The sequence below is a fragment of the Mangifera indica genome, chromosome 16 (assembly GCF_011075055.1).
Source record: "Mangifera indica cultivar Alphonso chromosome 16, CATAS_Mindica_2.1, whole genome shotgun sequence".
Lineage (NCBI taxonomy): Eukaryota > Viridiplantae > Streptophyta > Magnoliopsida > Sapindales > Anacardiaceae > Mangifera > Mangifera indica.
This window is the reverse complement of record NC_058152.1, coordinates 5,134,322-5,153,593: the sequence shown is the minus strand read 5'-3', so window position 1 is coordinate 5,153,593 and position 19,272 is coordinate 5,134,322. Positions and strand designations below refer to the sequence as shown.

General features: G+C 33.6%; 2 protein-coding genes across 10 annotated transcripts; one reads left to right on the top strand and one right to left on the bottom strand.

Moving 5' to 3' along the window:
- Positions 1–2,044: 2,044 nt before the first annotated feature.
- On the top strand, positions 2,045–3,300 carry LOC123198859 (mitochondrial uncoupling protein 5-like). The gene has a single exon (XM_044613655.1). The coding sequence runs from the start codon at positions 2,274–2,276 to the stop codon at positions 3,222–3,224; it is 951 nt and encodes a 316-aa protein (XP_044469590.1). The 5' UTR covers positions 2,045–2,273; the 3' UTR covers positions 3,225–3,300.
- Positions 3,301–4,533: 1,233 nt separating this feature from the next.
- On the bottom strand, positions 4,534–16,880 carry LOC123198570. Of its 9 annotated transcripts, XR_006498066.1 has the most exons (24): positions 16,692–16,875; positions 15,950–16,019; positions 15,313–15,828; positions 13,724–13,953; positions 13,541–13,612; positions 13,239–13,376; positions 12,434–12,552; positions 12,042–12,347; positions 11,500–11,587; positions 11,307–11,412; positions 11,099–11,212; positions 10,763–10,926; positions 10,548–10,662; positions 9,964–10,188; positions 9,692–9,882; positions 8,995–9,162; positions 8,797–8,902; positions 7,386–7,523; positions 6,933–7,094; positions 6,647–6,847; positions 5,592–5,786; positions 5,434–5,505; positions 4,695–4,983; positions 4,534–4,598 (listed from the first exon to the last, which is right to left on the bottom strand). XR_006498066.1 is itself a non-coding variant. In XM_044613275.1 (23 exons), exons 2-23 carry the CDS (start codon positions 15,995–15,997, stop codon positions 4,831–4,833), a joined length of 3,627 nt encoding a protein of 1,208 aa, XP_044469210.1. In that variant the 5' UTR covers positions 15,998–16,019; positions 16,859–16,880; the 3' UTR covers positions 4,534–4,830. The 9 variants fall into 9 exon arrangements, 6 of the variants coding, with proteins under 6 accessions (XP_044469210.1, XP_044469208.1, XP_044469211.1 ...); XM_044613275.1 differs by having other exon boundaries at positions 4,534–4,983; positions 16,859–16,880; XM_044613273.1 differs by having other exon boundaries at positions 4,534–4,983.
- Positions 16,881–19,272: the final 2,392 nt, after the last annotated feature.

The window sequence follows — 19,272 nt, the reverse complement described above, 5'->3', positions numbered from 1 at the left end:
GTATGTTCCCTAATGATTCTATACCAGCTTGTCCATGGTGCAGTAACATTTGATCCCACAGACAAGTGTGGGTCTCGTCCATACGTCGTAAGACCTAATAGTCTCTATCATGCTCTCTCATTGTTTATGTCTATCATTTACATTGTGGGTGTCTGCATTTAAGCTTATACCATATGTTATCGGAGTGACCAACCTTCCATTGAATTTCTGTCTCTAAGGCATATGTTCGAAATATTGCTTTCAATTCTACCTTGGAGTTATAAAAACCCATCACTTGTAAATGGTTACCCCTTTGTGTTGCCTAATTACTAATACATGCATTCTCAACATCAATAGTAAGCTCAGGAACCCATTGAAATGAATTTAGATTATGGATGTGACTTGGATATGCTCCAATATTTATAAAGTTATAACGTCTTGTGCTACATTCAGTACCCTCGTTACGAGCATGACTTTGACTTCTGCCAACATCTTGGCTCGGAACAACATACATGTCCTCATCAAACCCCGAGAATTCTTCGTCGTCGTCATCATCATCCTCCTCCTCCTCATTACCTTCTACGTCATAATCCTCATCTATGTCATCGTCATTATCATCATCAACACTATAATTCCTACCAAACTCTTGAAAACTTTGTGGATGTGCCCACTTATCTATCAGATGATTTTCCTTTTCTTCCTTATGAACATCTTTGTCTTGTTGATTGTCTCTTCCGTCAATTTGACTCTCGGTAACAAAAAGTTTTGTGTATCCTTGTGAACTTCTTGCTACAACCATCAAAAACTCCACATCATCATCGTCTACAATCTCCATCTGACCCATATCACTTAGTGTAAATACGTGCACATTTGACTGACTTCGATTGAGTTTTAGACAATAATTGATTCTTACAATAAATCCTTTAAAATCAACATTTGTGTCAATACACATCCCTCTTTTATTCCCACCAACATATTTTGCCAGATTTTCATCATCTTCAACTCATTGGCCCCTATAGTGAATCTTAAATGGAGCTTTTTCTATCTTGACTAAAAATAAACCTAAAAAACATAAAAACTTCAAATTACACTACTTTACAATTTTTTCAAATTAAGCTTCAAATGCAATACCAATGCAACCAAGCTTCATACATATGTATTTACAACACATTAAACTATCATATCATCAAGTGATGTATAAAAATTGATTAAAGCAAGACAATAAAAAACATAAGAAAATGACAGTGGTAATTTTGTAATTTTTTATGTAACTCTCTGTCAAAACAAGAAAAACAATACACACACGAGTACCAAATTAGAATAAGCAAACATAAAAAATAAAGGAATTGAGTGCAATAGAAGAAAACATAAAAAAATAAATAAATTCATTGGGGCTCAAGGGGTAGGCGTTAACACCAACCTGCTCTTCGTCTGGAATTTTTTTGGCCTGAATTTTGGTATTTTATAACCATCACTACAACATTACAACAACTTTAAACAATAGAAACAACATGAACTAATAGCATTATACAATCTAATAATATGAAATCATAATAAAATTAAATTTTACATAAAGTTATAAACATGAATCTATCATACTTATTTCATTTTCAATTGGTCATAAAGAAAATTGACCTGAATGTGAATAATTTTGCTATGAAGTCTTTGCAGTAGATGTTAATTCTCTTAATAAATTTAACAATTTTTGTCTTTCCCTCCTTTGTGTCCAAATTGAATCTTTTATAATGGTTTTCTCGCGGGTTTTATTATTCAATCACATGTTTTCTTCTATTAATAATTTATTTTTTTATGTTGCAAGGATTTCTTTCTCACTTGAAAGTTGAGGAAGAAAAGAGAAAAAGTTGTAGAGGAAATAGAGAATCTCTATATGGGTATTTTAAGAAATGTATTTTAGAAAAATAAGTTACTGTTATAATATATTTATTTAAATTTTAAAATAAGTACTTTTATATATACAAGGTTAAAATAGGAATAAAAATTTAAAAAAATCTGAACGCACAAAAAGGCTTTCCCTGTTGGCTTGTGGAACTCAAAAACAAAATGATGTACGTTTTAGACCAAACGCAAAAACAAAATTAATCCTAAGTTTTGCTTATAAAATTAATTCTCTCCATTTTCTTCCACCTTGTTTAAACAGCGTATGAATAATGAATGCCCATTGTTCTTCATTCTTCTCATATCGCCAGTGAGATCTATTTTTAACTGCTAATTCATCTTGTTCTAAGACATCCCAACTCTTTCGTTTCTTTCGTTTTAATTCTTAAAAAAAAAAAATGGGTGTTAAAGGATTTGTTGAAGGCGGCATCGCTTCCATTGTCGCCGGATGTTCCACTCATCCACTTGATCTCCTCAAAGTCCGCATGCAGCTTCAGGGTGAAGCCCACGCTCCGATGCAGCCGGTTCAATCTCTCCGCCCGGCTTTGGCTTTCCACACAACTACCTCCGCCGGCCACATCCAATCACCTCCACGTGTGGGACTCCTCACCCTCGGCATCCGTCTTGTCCAGAAAGAAGGAGTTGCAGCGCTTTTCTCAGGCGTCTCAGCTACTATTCTCCGCCAGACTTTATACTCCACCACTCGAATGGGCCTTTACGATATCCTTAAGCAAAAGTGGGCCGACCCGGAAACCCGAAACATGCCTCTAGCGAGTAAAATCCTCGCCGGTTTAATAGCCGGAGGAATTGGAGCTGTTGTTGGGAACCCTGCTGACGTGGCAATGGTTCGTATGCAAGCCGACGGAAGACTCCCTCCGACTCAGCGTCGGAACTACAAGAGCGTGGTGGACGCAATCACGAGAATGGCGAAACAGGAAGGCGTGACGAGCCTGTGGCGTGGCTCATCCCTTACGGTGAACCGCGCCATGTTGGTAACGGCATCGCAGCTGGCGTCGTACGATCAGATAAAGGAAATGATTTTAGCAAAAGAAGTGATGCGTGAAGGGCTGGGGACGCACGTGACAGCGAGTTTCGCAGCTGGGTTCATTGCGGCGGTTGTCTCGAACCCGGTGGACGTGATAAAGACAAGGGTGATGAACATGAAGGTGGAGGCGGGGAAGGCCCCGCCTTATCAGGGAGCGGTAGATTGTGCGGTGAAGACGGTGAAGGCGGAGGGGCCAATGGCTCTGTATAAAGGGTTTATTCCGACGATATCGAGACAAGGGCCGTTTACCATCGTCCTGTTTGTTTCACTTGAGCAAGTGAGAAAGCTGCTCAAGGATTTGTAAAGATGACGACGATGATGATGATGATTAGAAAATAGTTATTAATTAATTAAATTAGAAAATGGTTATTAATTAATTATGAATGGTTTAATGTAGTTTGAATTTGAGAAGGAAATTATTAATTAATTAAATTGGAAAATGATTATTAATTAATTATGAATTGTTTAATGTAGTTTGAATTTGAGAAGGAAATGGAAGGGCAAGCGAACACAATAAATTTGCTTATGTGAACAGAAGCTCCAATTAACCTGTAAATATCGGTACATTATTATATAAAAATAGATAGAAATTTAAATTTAAATTTTTTTTAATCTCAAAATATTAATAATTTATTAGTTTTGTTAACTTTTATTTTATTAAATATTATTTTATTTTTAATTTAAAATTATTTAATCACATGATAATATATTAATTATACACTAAATTTTATTCCTATCACAAACATAAGGTATTGAAGTGGCGGTGCCCATAATGCAATTTCCACCTACCAAGTATTCAATGCTTTGATTCCATATGATATGATTTGGTGTTTTGTATAGTGAAGAACCTAACTTTCTCAATTATGAAGATATTTATTCTTTGCGTTTATTTTTTGGTGCTTAGAATTACGAAGAAAGAGAAACAAGAGAGAAAGATTCAAAACCCCATGTTATTAATTATTAATTTAGACCATAATTATAATTATCAATATTTTATGATATATAATAATATCTTATGATATGATACAGATAAAAAATTATACATATCATAAAATATCTCAAATTAATATGATACAACAAACACAACATACAATAAGATACAATATATATTATTAATACGAATTAATGAGAAAATAATAATATATAAAAAGTACTAAATTTTTAAAAATAATTTTTTTTAAAATAATGATAAATTAATTATAATTTTTTCATTATTTTATTTTTTAAAAGATATATGATATAATATAATATACAATATAAAAAATTAAATTTTTAATATATAATATAATATATAATTCGATTATTATAATTTTGATGGGCATCGAGTTAACAAGATGAATTAATAAAATAGTGCAGATTTGCTTCATTAATTTTCTCTATCGAGAACAAACTCAGATGAACTATAGAAAATTTTTTTCTTAAAATGTCTTCTTGGTAATAAAATTTTACAATTTTACAAATAATGTTATATATTTTACATAATGGGTTGGAGTATATCAACTTTAACATTGCAACTTCCTGTAATTGGATTGCAATGGAATAAAATCTACAAAATTGTGTTGAGATTTTCAGTCATAATCTAATTTCATCACTTTGAGATGGAATTTCAGGCATGGGAGGAGGAAAACTCCATGGTTATGGCATGGCTTATCAACTCACTGTAATTTTTCTTCCAGTTCTACAATTTTCCAACCAAAAAAATGATTATAACCACCACAAAGGGCGTGGTGGCTAACCTATGGCAAAAGCTAAAACAAAACTGATAGAATTTTACCTCCAGAAAATCAGCTATGCAAAGCTTCTGCAGCTTTATACTCCTTTAGATTTACCTATTTGTCATCTCTTCTTCAATGTGATGGTATCAAAATTGGCACTCTTCATTCATAAACATAAGCACTCAGAGATAAAATCTACCAGTAGAAGTTATTATCCCTGTAATTTACAGAATCTTTACAGAGCATGGACCGCACTTCTAGTATCGACCTTGGTGGCTCCAAGTCTTTCTCTTGCAGCGCATTGCCGAGCAATTGCTGCATCTGTGACATGAATATGTCATCCAAAACCTGCAAATTTGATTACATCAATACTTACAAGATAAAACTAACTAGTTGCTTTAATAACATTATATACGTTTTCATTGGTTTTCTATGTTAAAGGAAGATTCTGTACTATATATGTTTTCAATGGTTACAGCCGCTACACAAGACAACACCATTCAGCTGAAATATCTTGCAACCCAATGCCCACTTGTATCCATCCAGAAAATTATAATTTTCCCAAGTTGTGTTAATTTTTCAAATATATACACACTTTTGGTATACAATTTAAATACACAAATGATGTGTTATAATATGATTAGATATTATTTTATTTTATTTTTAATTCAAAATCATCCAATTACATGTAACACTTTATCTGTGCACACAACTTATGTATGAAAAGTGTACATGCATAGCTTTATTGAACTGTTATCCAATTTCAATACAAAAGTTATGAGGCTCAATGCAACTTACAGAAATTGCAATTCTTGAGCTCTTATACCAGCAGCTGTGCTCTCTCTTATTTTCCAGAAAATGCAGTACATCCTGTAAGCAAAAAAGGAAAAGAAGTATATTTAACTTCCATAATCAAGGGAAACTTTGGTGTACACATGCTTCAGATGAAAATATACCTCTCCCAAATGGTCCCATAAAAGTCGGCAAATCAGTCTGAACACATGTGGCTCAACAACCGTGTGCAGATGATCCATCATACTAACCAGGAGATCTTTCAAAGGTTGCATTCTATTTTTTATGTCTGATTCTGGACAAGCTTCCTTTGATTCTTGAATAATCTTCTTTAATTTAGTAGTACTTTGCATCCTTGTCTAAAATAAAAAGTTAACAAAAAGATGATTAATATTAGAATCTGAACGGCTAAAGTCTGAAAATCGGTGCAAATGGCAGCAAAGACATTTGCTGTTTGGAACTAGATGCTATAAGGGAACTTAGATGCTATATAATTGGAAAATTCAATACAAAACTACACATAGAAAAAATATTAGGCAATAAGATGCTACATTATCAAAGGAAATGTCAGTTTCGACATCCAACAGCAACAGTTGACTGGAAAATATCACTGTTATTAACCTAATACAGGGTTCCACAAGAAATTATTGAAACAAATGAATTACAGAATGGCTGAAAGCTTAGATTTAACAACAGAAGCAAGGACAAACAGTAACAGGTAGTCAGAGTGTCTAAAGCAGAGTAATAATCAGATCAAAGTTGGCTATGAAAGTAAACTTTAACCTCATATCAAAACCATGAATAGTCCTTTGGATGATTGTGATTCTGTCACAAGGCAGGCTTTTTGGTCTAGCAAATAAATATGCAGACTGACCAAACATAACATCTAATAGCCAAGTTAACATCTATTATTGGCAATCACACATAAAAGTTTATCGTCATCTAAGATGGGAAGCTCTGAAACCTCATGGTTCAGTATATTCTTTGGTTATAAATTCATTGTACACATATTATACTCCTGAATCAGACTAACCATTTTCTGCTGTATGAGCTATCATAGATTATAACTAATACCTGGCTTTCAATATGCATGGGTATCTTTAATTAGGTTCTTATCCTAGAAAACCATGCAGTGTTTTGTCAATCAACATATTACCAGTATTAAATAAATCCGCCATGAAAATATAAACATAGTTCTTAGATTGTAAATGGTACTCACATTATCTGCGAGTTTCTCCACAATTGCTAGCAAAAAGTTTCGGAATTTGGCTCTCATCATAACTGCTATTTCAGTGAGATGCTCTCCTATTACTCCATCTCTACCTTCGGCAAAAGAAGAAGACCACAATTTAAACTGGCTTTCTATTTTCGGCCACAGCACATCCAAAATCCTTTTCATGGAATTTAGGAGAATCCCTAGCTGAAAACAGTGATGAAGCCATAACTTCCATAGGGAATTTAAATAGCAATTCTATGAAACATGCAAAACTAGAACAAAAGTTCACCTCATCTGGGACAAAGTACGCATTTACAGATCGGTTGGCGATTTTTTGAACATATTTGAGGCCAAATTTCTTGGGAGAGAGGTAATCCTTCAATGGTGATAAAACATCAGCATATCGCTTACAAAGAGCTTCAATGATTGCCCTTTCAACATCTGCAACAGCCTTTTGACAGATATGCATGCGAAGTGCACATATAAGTTCTCCAAATTTCAAGTATAATGTGAAACAAAATAGATAGAGACTCATAACTGCGTTAAGCTAAAATGCAGGTTAGAAAGAATATTCCATCTTGATTACCTGAAATCCCAAATAATTGAACACATGCTGTTGATCCTAAAATTTTTAGTGCATATAATCCCTTCCTTATCAAAACTTAAGTAGGACCAGAATGATTACTATAAGGATAATAGGATAAACCTTTGTTAAAAAAGGAAGAAATATAATCGAACATACATTTTCCAACACAACAGCATATTTAGGCCAACGGTAAATGATGATTTCATATTCATTCAGCATCTCTTGCAGCTGATCATACATATCATCGATAAAAGGAGTTGTTGAGTTTTGTGTTCTCACACCAGCCCACTTTACCTGAAAGCAATCAATTTCATATGCAGTGTAAGCGAAAGATATAAAACTTAACACCCAAAATTCCTTCATGTTAATGCTTAGTGTTATCAGGTAAAAAATGTGTGTAGTAAAATTAATTGAATCATTAAACTACATATAACTGATTCTATAGGACCATTAACCAGCTAACTGGTGCACATTACAGTTAATATTTAGACAAAATCAATAAACAACAGTGACAAGTTTGAATATATAAGCAGCAATAAAAGCAACTTGGTTTTTTCACCCTAATCAGCTTACAAAAGGGTGGTGCAATTTACCACATTAACTTTCTCAGAAAGCCCCATTTAACGAATTTTTTAAATTACAATTTTAACCTCCATCAAAACTACAGGACCAGAACAAAAAAATAACTTGTCTTGGTATATAATAAAAATAAATGCAACTGAACAATGGCACGATTGTTTTTGCAAAGTGAACTTTTAGGGATGACTTACTTATAAAATTAAAAGTGTTTCCCAAACTCTAATTTTTAGACCTGGATTTCAGACTCAGTGATTGCTATTTTTGAAAGAGTCAATAATAATAATAATAAAAAGAAAGCCATCTTCTTCACTCACTGAATTATGAACAAATTAATTAATAAAAACTTTGCTTCAGCATTATCAAACAAATATGAAGCCTAATCAGTAACCTCGACTTCTAACCAGAATTACCAATTCCACTTACAACAGTTAGAGGTTCTCCATCACAGTTACTATATTCATCCCAATTTTGGAGCCCCACAACCCAAAGGTGAACTTGACAAACATAATTTCGCATGACTAGTTAACTGGAAAGGGTGGGGTGGCTCATCTTCTAGGAAAGAGAGAGCAACAGATGCATTTTGTTTTTATAATGAAGTGGTTGTCACTTCCTCTACATCAACATTTGTCCTTGAATTTATATGATTGCTTTCCTTATCCAAATGACTTAGTTAAAAACAGTAATTATGAATCCAAAAGCATGATCCCAATAGAAGATATACAGAAAGAAATTGAGAAAGAGAAGTCTAAGAAAGGATAAGGGTAATTTAGGATTTCCCACAATTTCATAATGGGGCAAGTAGGTTTATTTAGAAAATTAATGGATGTTAACCTCAGTTAAAAAAAAAAAAACAAAAAAAATCCAAAAGGCAAAATCCGAATCATGGCGGATTCCAAATAAAAAAGAGTTAAATTATTATTCTAATTGTGGAAACAGTCTGAAATATCAAGTGATTATATTGCTAAACAAATCCTTCTTCAATTTATACCTTATCTAGTTTGCATGAATCAAGTAAAGCATGATGCTTGTCATGAATCCAGCTAGTTATATTCACATGGAATAACTCTTTTGCATTAACTCCACCTTTGACATAACTGAAAATATCATCAATTAAGTGAGATCACAGAGTAATGACACAAATAAGTATACAATCAATATGGAGTAAAAATAAGAAAAAACTTATTACTCAATCTTCCAGCAAGATAGATCCCTCTGAAAGTCAGCCGTTGCAATAACAAGATCTGAAACAGGAGATGACAGTCCAGGAGCAGGACATGCAATAAGAAATGCCTGCAATCTGTTGCAGAGCTCCACACTATATATAGAAGCAGAAAGGTTTGGAAGGTCTATAAAACTGCATAAAAGTAAAAACAATCACAGGTCAAAGTTATTACACAAATAGAATTTTAATTCTCCTACTATTGATGCTTATCCTTAACATGCTTTAACCAGTTCTTTAATTTTTCATTATAATAATCAACCTAGAGTCATTTTGTTTTTTAAGATTTACAGGACTTAATATAAACCTAGTCAGGAAGCAGGGAGGGACGAGGATCCATTTTCTAATTCTGAAAATTACACTACTGGAAGAAGGGACAAAAAAATTTCTCCATTAGATTATATAATTAATAACAAACAGAGCAGAGGATCCTCATTTAGCAGCACAATCTTTACATATTAAGTAACCAAGCTAGGCTTCCAATAGGCCAAAAAACTGCTTCATATTGTCTGAGTACCTTTGCAACAAGACAATCATCAAATACGATCCTATGTAGAGAAATGGAAAAAGAATAATGAATGTGCCTCTATGATAAGAGCCCACAACACCATATCCATTCATAGAGAAACAAACCACAATTTAAGCAGAACAGGAAGTATATTACCTGGGGAGTATATCCTGACTGTGGATCTCTATGTCGGTGCAAATTTCATTTCTAAAATTTAAAATTAAAGATTTCATTCTCTGATAGGCAATTGAAAGAGTCATGCGATCATTTAACATGCCCTCATTGTTGCTATAGACAAACTCATCTGTCTCTTTCAAGTGCCTTCTTGATCTCTTCTTCACAGCAGCCTGTATTGGCATTTGCACTTTGTAAGAATAATTGTATGGACTAATTGAAAAAAAAAAAAGCATGAAATCAGTTTCCAATACCTGAAAATATCTGGTTAACTTCAACTGTGCCTCAGAACCTGATATGTCATTCAGAAGAATATAGAGTCTGACAGCAGCTTCCAATGCAGGGGCTGCATGTCCTGTTGCAGGCCCAAAATCATCTGTAAATCCTGATGGCAATAAATCATCCAAACTCTTGTAGTTCTCAAATACTGAAGCTAGAAGCTGCTGAACTTGATCCTCATTCTCCCTAAGGATACGATTCTAGTTGACATATATAAACTGCTATCAGATTTAAATTTAAAAGGTAAACCCAATTATCTTCAGTGTATGATGGAATGTTAAAAAATTATAAACTGAACTTTAGAGAACAAATATATCTAAGCTTCTTTGAGAAACATTAATGATTCAAAGTGCTAATCTAATCTTGTTTCCATAAAAATGATATCAACAGTAGTGAAAAGATGTCAAAATAAAAGGTCATAAATTGTGAAAAAGGAGGCACAAGAAGTAATTATTTCCCAACAGTCAGAACAGCCCACACTCAAAATGCATGGTGCAAAAAAAAAACTGAAACTGCTGCAAACTTTTAAAATAAAAAAATCTCAAAATTTGACTCATACCTCTTGATGACTTAGCACACTCTTACTTTTTTCCTTCACGGGTAAAAGCAAATCATATACTAATGTAAGACAGTCATGTGTAGGTGTGGCTACATCCATGACATAAGATAGGTATCTGCAAATAGCATACATGATTATAAGATGTAATTGCAATTCAAAGTTCCCATATCAATGATTATGGATATGACACTCCCCATTCTACCTCATCACAATACCTTAACTTGGCATACGTATCTGATACTCCATAATACGATGCAAAATAATCCAGTAACCACTTCCACGGGCCATTTAGCAACAAATTTCTTTGCTGAAACTTTTGAGCTTTCATTGAAACTTCTAACAAGAAGTCATATGCCACAGTTTCTGCCACACAACCACACTACAGAAAAGAAGTAAATGCAGTTAATTTTATGACTAAATAATCTTATTCTCACTTCAGCTTCAATAACTTAATTCAAGGATAAGAGTTTAAAGCAGACTCATCATAAGAGGTAGCAGACAAGTCATAAGAGGAAAGTTTCCCAAAGTATTGAGAATAAGATTGCATCTACCTTAGGATTGTTATCCCCAACTTGAATGGTTGAATAGTTTATGTGTAGTTGTATTCTGCCAACAAGCTCATGCTCTGGTTCATGATATATAGGCCACCATCGAATCTTGTCACTCTGCATTCAATTAACATTTGGATCTTCAGAAAGAACTGTCGACTTTCCTAACACTTAAAGACAAAACATGAAAAGATAATGATGAAAATCTTACTGGGTCATCAGCGATAGCAGCAACTTGAGCTAGGACACGACCACAACATTCTCCTTTAGAACCTTGAACTTCAACAATCAAGTCATCACCAATACTATCTGGAAAGCTGTGTTGCAACATGGAATATAAGTTAATAACCTCAATAACAGACAAAGAAAAAACAAGAGGGAAGCAGCTGATTTAAGAATCATACAACACATGAGTTTCATTAGTTCCTGGTTGCATTCTGACCACATTCTCTTCTGACATACTTTTCAACCTTAGCATGCAAGAATATGTTTCTGATAACAATAAACCAGACTTTATGTCAGACAGAACCAAAAAGAAAGAAATATAACTTCTCGTAACATCAAGACAGTAATAAATTGGCAAACAACTACTCATTGTGTGGCTATGTGGTCAATCTAGATTTCTGGATTTCTTCTTCAAGCACATTAAGCTGGAGATTGAAGAAATTGCCTAGCAAATCCAGTGGGAATCAAGCTATTCCTGCATTTCATTCCTTACTGATTAAATATTAACTGACATCCCAACCTTATCATACCAAATTATTCTTGAAGCCTAACGCTGATAATTCCAGCTTATCCTTATTCAATCATCTATCATGACCAGTCAAAGTCAAGATGAATTTGAAAGGGGCATAACACATACAAAATAACAAATGCTACTGTTTGAACACTAATCAAGTAAAATATAATTACACTAAGTTCCATAGTATACATAAAATTTGCTTACCCTGCACTACTTCATATGATGTTGAATTTTTGCTCAAAGTAGCTACTCCATTTCTCAAGAGCTTGGAAACCGCCTTTACATATTGGGAGCTTGCATGGACATATGCCAAACTTTTTTGAGCAAGCGTACCATTTTTAGGAACACCAGGTGTCACCCGTACTTTCTGAATTGCTCCCCACCCCGAGTTCAGCCTTGAATTCAGATTGGAGAAATGTTGACGAAACGATTCTACTTTTACCATTGATGGCTTTAAAGATGAAAAGTTGCAGCCAGGAGGAGGATCTAAACCCATTTTCACTTTACGTACTATGAAATGACCACAATGTTAGCCGAATGATCAAAAACTTTCATCTCAAAAGAAAATGAAAATACTAAGGAGAACATAAAAATACCTTCAACCTTCATCTTGCCATAAGTCTTCTTAGGTTTCATAGCAGCTGCCTCGCTGACTAACTCTGGAGACTGTTTTTCCAATAGTTCTTCTTCTGATTGTAATAATACTTTCTGTAAACTACGATTTCAAGGGGTGACGAATCATATGATTAGAAGTAGGCACTTCAATATAAAACAAAAAAATTGCATTATTAACATAGATTGCCACTAACCAATACCAGCATTTGCACGCTTAAAAACATTTAAATTCAAGTAACAAATGATGAGAACTATAAAGAAACTATAATTTTGTTTCAGAATTTATTTAATTCCTATCATCTTGTCTGTTACTACCACTTCCAATATGCAATAGAGTATGAATAACATAAGAAAACTTGAATCCACAATATATATTGGCAAAATTTACTGACTAAACCCTATTTCTACCATTTTGTGAGTAATTAAACTGCTCTCTTGGCTTCCTTGAGTAAGGAAATTGTAATAAAGACAATAACCCTTAATCTCTCTGTCCATAAACAACTAGAAGATACATAACTCATAGAGATACTATAAATGGCTATTATCAGTGTGCCGTCGAATTCATTGATCTACTTATATCACTTATGGCTGTAATCACATATCACAATCAATATGCATGAAAGCTTCAGGATTCTTCCACTAGAAAAGCAGTGACATTACTAGAAGTTGAAAAGACTGTGTATTCATTCACCTACACCCGAGTTAATATTTCCAAAGTTATAAAACTGGTGTCATTTTTATATAAACAAAAATATCTAAAGAACAAACAAGTAGAAGAGCACTTACCCAAATGCACTTCGCAACACTGCACACTCATTATTCAAGAAGTAGGGAGCTTCTTTCCCACAACCCTTTGCCCATGAATTAAGGCACAAACGAACACATGCATCATAAGAAATCACAGCACACCAAGGACCTAGCCCACTGAGAACAACCCAAACAGGAAAAAAGAAGTGTAAATTCAAAAAAAAAAAAAGGCAGTTAATTGGATGGTGTTTACTGTATATTTGACAGTATTTGAGTTAGGGTTTATCAAAAGCTTTATGAGTCAACAATTTGCCTCTTACTAGTTCAGCTATCCAATATACCTTGCATGAAAGGTGGGGATGCGAGCACGTAAAGAACTTGTTGATAAATCTACTTCTATGCCAGCTGCAGTCCTGCACGCATATAAGTTTAATCACAGCATCCAAGAAGTTCTCCTAAAGAAATCAAGCAAATACACACAAGTATGGAAACACAACCCAATAGATAAGTCATGAATCTCATACCGAGTGCTATCCTCTGGGGGGTTAACAGCATGAGTACTTCTTGATGTTTTTGGAAAATTTGTGGTCTCAGAATCACTTGAATTTGCAGGGAAAGGTCTACTCTGTGCTCTAACGGTAGAATTGTGCTCATCAACTTGTTCTATTTCTGAAAGAGTGTCAACAAAGGGAAGTGCACTGGGAATACCAGCACAAGAATGCTTCAAATGATGTAATTCTCTGCTATGCAACTCCTGCAAGAACATTTTCATCTTGAAGCAGTACGAAGACTTGCCAAACTTTATAACAACATTACAATAATACTCACTCATGAACACTTCTATCCAATGTCCCAGAAAACAATTGCTAGATTAGTAGTTATGCCCACAGAAGGCGGACATCAGATAACTACCATATGGATACAGTTAACTAAAAACGAGAAATTATTTCATACGCTAAAAAGCATGCTGATGTAAGTTTAACAAATTCTTATAAAACCAGTCCTTAAGCAATAAAATATAGCCAATTCAGAACATCTCAGGTCTACTAACTATTTGATAGAGAACCAAGAACCAAAAACCTATTTTATATGTCAAAAATATCGTATGTGGGGATATTTCTTTATTAACCAAAATTATTACTTATTTGGCCAAATTTTGCTTCTCTTAAATTTGATTTTGTTTTCTATTAATGTGGTATATAATTATTTATTAAATGTAAAAGCCTTTTCTGATTACCAGTTGGGAATAGAAACAGGTTTGTCTATCAAGAATTTTATAGTTAACATAATTATTCAAAAGCATTTTCACCAGTTCTAAGTTTAAAAAAAGTTCAGTATTATAATGTTTTGCTTGTGAACATGCCAATAATCTACCTCCTGATTTACCCGACAGAGTATCTCGTGTACAAGAAATTCCAATGTGTCCTAACACAGACACCTGTATCCTAAAATTTCTTTATCTTTATATCACTGTTGGAAACATAAATGTGCTGATAAGAATGCTTAGCTTCCCCAAACAATGTGCCCTGTAAGTAAATTCAAGTGCATTATATCTTCAACCTAGATCATAAGCCATACATATGCTGACCAGAAAATTATTTAAAACAAATAAATAAGTTCTCTGCTATAAGCTTGGAGAGCTCTACAGACAACTATCCAACATGGAGCTGGCTTGTTCATCTGGCAGGGCAATGGATATTTATATCAGTGTAAATAACTTCATTACAAATTCATCACGCCTAGTTTCTATTTTCTTTTACTGATAAGTCATTAGTTTTTCACCATGAACTGTCAAGATAATGTTTAACAATTCATGTACAATTGCCAGTCCACACATTCATATATAGATGATACAATTTTACCCGACATTTGTAACAACAAAGCTAAAATAGCTTATAGGGGACACTTCAAGTGGCCTGATCAAATGAATAGTGACTAATAACAAAAGGAAAAAAGGGAAAGATAGATAGAATGAAAATATACTGTAGTGCTAAAAAAGGTTCACACATAACAAAAGAAGAAAATTTTCACCTAGAAGCTTGATACTGTAACCACTCACATATGAACAGAAACAGGCAACTACAGTTTTGTATCATTTTTAAGAACATAATACCTGTTTAGTTGTTCTTTCAGGTTTCAATAGCGAAGTAACACTTGAAGAATAACCATCTGTATATGTTCCTCTTAGAGAGGCATCACTGTCATTGCCGAATTGTGTAAAAGAGACTTCAATACTAGTAGCAGAATCTGAAAAACCTACTTTTGCTGTCGCATGCCTCCCACCACCATTTCCTTGTTTCTGTTGATTTCTATCATTATCATGCTTCACTTGTTTGTGAAGTGGCTTTCCATATTTAGGAGCTACACCATTGCTAATGTTGTCATCTTGTGGTGAATACTTGACTGAGTGTTGCCCCACAAAGACCTCATCATCTGAATCAGGCGATATGTCCATATCTGATCCTGAGCCACTATCATTGCCACTCAAATGTATCATCTTTACCGGATCCAAACCTGACGAAAAAGGCATTCCAGTGCCTTGACTACCATTACTTAGATTAGTAATTCCATCAGGTTTTGACCTCTGAATCGGAATAGAACTAAATATATCTTTCTTGGCACCACCCTTCTAGTGCAAAGTAATGCAAAAATTGTATATCAATTTCACCCGGAAACTAAAACTATTTCTAAAATTCCATATACGTTTAAAGAAAAATAAACTTAAATGAAAAAAATCTATAACGACTGACCTGTCGAACCCATTTAAGGGCATTACCATCAAGCCCTTCTGTAAACATAATTCCAAAGTTTCTTCCTCACCTAAATCAACAATTAAGTATTTGAATACGCAGATCCAGATTAATCAAAATCAAAACAAGAGACTTTATTTAATTGATAACTGAGATCAGTCACTGAAAAAAGAAAACTAAAACCTTGAATCTTCAATAACGAAGTTTAAACTTTAACACAATTGAAATCGAAAGCTTTACCCATTCCAATAATGTACAAAGTGATTTTAGTATAACAAAAAGTACTTCTTAAGTTAAAACTGATAACGAAAAATCTGTTTATTTGGCATTCAGTCACCTTAGGACCATCCAAAAACTGAAAAAGTCATGGTTATATAAGTTGTGTTAAAAGCGACTTAAAAATATCAAATTCAATTTTTTTTTCTTTTCCAGGTTTTCTCAGGAAACAAACAGAAAATAGATTTACTCAACATCAGTGATGAACGACAGAAGTACATTGTAAAATAAAAGAAGCAAATCTTGCATTGAAAAGATAGAAACAAGAAGAAAGTAGAGGAAAAACAACTAAAAAAAGAAAAAAGAAAAACAAAATCTCTTCATACAACACAAATTTCACTTGCCTAGAATCAATACACACAAAAACAAGAGAATGCCAGTTCTTAAACAAAATTACAGCGACTCCAAACAAACAAAAAAAAAAACATATAAAAAAATTACCAAATGTAGAAGAAAATTCACTTGCCTATAATAACTATAAATACGTATCAACTCAACACAAATTCCAAAAGAAGTTGTTTAATTTAGAGAAAAAAAATGAACTTGAACTGCTTCACACTGTAAATGGCAATGAGAAACACCAGTAACAGAAAGAGAGAAATGAGAACTGTAACTTAAAAGAAGAATTTTTACTCGTTCATTTAGTTTGGACTTTCCACTGCCGAGCACTCCACTCTGCCTTATATTATTTCAAATTATGTTTTTTTTTTTTTTTAATATTTAGGAAATGAGAGAGCTTTGATGCCACGTCATATTTTATGAAAATATTTGCAATGAATACGTTACTTTTTTCACCCAAGATGGGGAATACTTTTTCCATGTCATAAATTCAAAAACTAAAAATACCACCCTAAACTCAGCTCCAATTAAAAATAACAATGAGAGGGCAAAAACATCATTTTATTTTCTAAAATTTTAAAAATTTTAAAGTTGTCGATATCATATATGCAAATTGAAAAAGATGAGATCTAGTTACAATTATATATAATAAATATAATTTTAATAGTTAATAAGAACGAATCTAACAAAATACAATCATATTAAATCACATTTGCGTAATGTGATTTTAACAATTTTTACTATAAAGATTGCGTTTTTCATAATTGATTCTACTTTAATTATATATAATAAATATAATTTTAACAGTTAATAAGATCAAACCCAAAAAAATGCAATCATATTAAATCACATTTATGTAATGCGATTTTGACAATTTTTATCATAAAAATTGCATTTTTCATACTCGATTTTACTATAGTCATACCCAGAAAGATACAACCTAACTAGAATCGCATAGAGTAGGGGTGTAATATAATAAAATTGTACTTTTTAAGTGTGATTTTAACCATTGGATTATATTAAGAAGTTGCACAAATCACATAAAAAATGTGTAATATGACATGATTTGATAAAATACTTATTTTTAGTATAATTTCATCGACTAATCTAATCAAATCATGAACGGCCTATTTACTTTGTAGGAGTAAAACAATAATTTTATAAAATGAAATAGTTAGAAGCAATATAATAATTTGGTTGTTCGATATTAAGTCAGATTTTTTTTTTATAAATTGAAATGTGGAAGATATATATATTGTAGGTTTTGAATTCAAAGGACGGGAAATGTGATTTTCATTAACCTTGGGTGGCAAATGAGTATTATGTCTAAACTACATTATGGTGAATAATATTATTTTAAAATGAGTACCAAGTGTACTGACCATTGAGATCTGTCAAGATTTTCTCCGTTTAAATAGATAATATATATTGCATTTTTCGGGTTTTAAATGGAGGATGACAGAGGATTTAGAGCATAACGGAGTCGTGAGATTAACGAAAAAGTGACGTGGCAGTAAATAAGCGCCCAGTCGTAACGGTCGAGTGAGTTCGGTTACGCATGCAATCCACGCGCGAAAGGGTTCCGGTTCTGAGTTGGCTACAGTTAGAATAAAATAACTTTTGTGCTGGATGCAGTGCAACCAGGCAGAAACTAAGGGAAAGGGTAAAAGAGTTCAATTTGGATCCTTTTCTTGGTGACTAAGAAAGCAAAAAATTAAAGATCATGGAAAAGAACCTGGCCCCAGGAATGCACTTAAACAGTGAAGTGAAGCTTTTTTTTTTTTTTAAGATTAGAGTTTAACAGATATGGCCTTTTATATATAAAAGATCAAAGTAAAAATGGTTTAAAGTTTATTAGTGATAAATCATAATAAATATTATAAAGATGTTATGAATTCAATCACTATATTTGGAGTTTCTAGAATTCGCATTTAAAATATTGTTTTGTTGGATTATATAATATTTGAAAGATCTTTAATGAAATAGATATAAATGTATTAATTTAATTATGATGTGATGTGACTGAATAAGCCTCTATTTTAAAGCGGGAGAAGGACTATTTCCCATCCGATTTTAGATGCGTTTTCAAAATGTCATTCACGATAGATAAAAATCCACTTTTTTCACCCATGGCCAAATTGTCGTCCAATTTTTCAGTTAGGGACAGGGGTAAAATTATCATTTACTATTTAAAACTTTAAAATTTAACTGTTTCCCCCCTCCAGGTTTTAAAAACTAATAACTAACACATCCTCAAAGTTTGAAAAATTTAGATTTCACCCCTAGGGTTTGCTTCCTTCACCGGCCACCACCGACGGCCGACGCAATCGATCGATCTCCCATCTCCGACTACAAAGGACGACGAAAGATGACCCTTCATCGCCCAAATCTGGACGACGAAGTGTCGTCCAGATCTGGAAGAATAGACGAAGGACGACGCTTAGTCGTCCTTCGTCGTAGCCTCTAGACCACGCAACGAGCGACGAAAGACGGCGAAGAGTCGTCCTTCGTCGTCTGGGTGGAGTCCTTCGTCGTCTGGGTGGAGCGACGAAGAGAGACCTCTTCGTCACACGGTGGTGCGCGAAGAGAGACCTCTTCGTCGCACGGTGGTGCGACGAAGAGATCTCTGTCTCTTCGTCGCATCGTGCGACGAAGAAATCTCCGTCTCTTCATCGCATTGTCCATCTCTTCGTCGCACCGTGCGACAA

Excerpts from the sequence above, each read along its gene's own strand:
- LOC123198859 (XM_044613655.1), top strand. The coding sequence starts at position 2,274 with ATGGGTGTTAAAGGATTTGTTGAAGGCGGCATCGCTTCCATTGTCGCC.
- LOC123198570 (XM_044613275.1), bottom strand. The coding sequence starts at position 15,997 with ATGTTTACAGAAGGGCTTGATGGTAATGCCCTTAAATGGGTTCGACAG. Across the intron at positions 12,348-12,433 it reads TGGCAAGATGAAGGTTGAAG|TACGTAAAGTGAAAATGGGT; the intron begins GTATTTTTATGT and ends GTCATTTCATAG. Across the intron at positions 5,787-6,646 it reads TGGAGAAACTCGCAGATAAT|ACAAGGATGCAAAGTACTAC; the intron begins GTGAGTACCATT and ends TTTTTATTTTAG.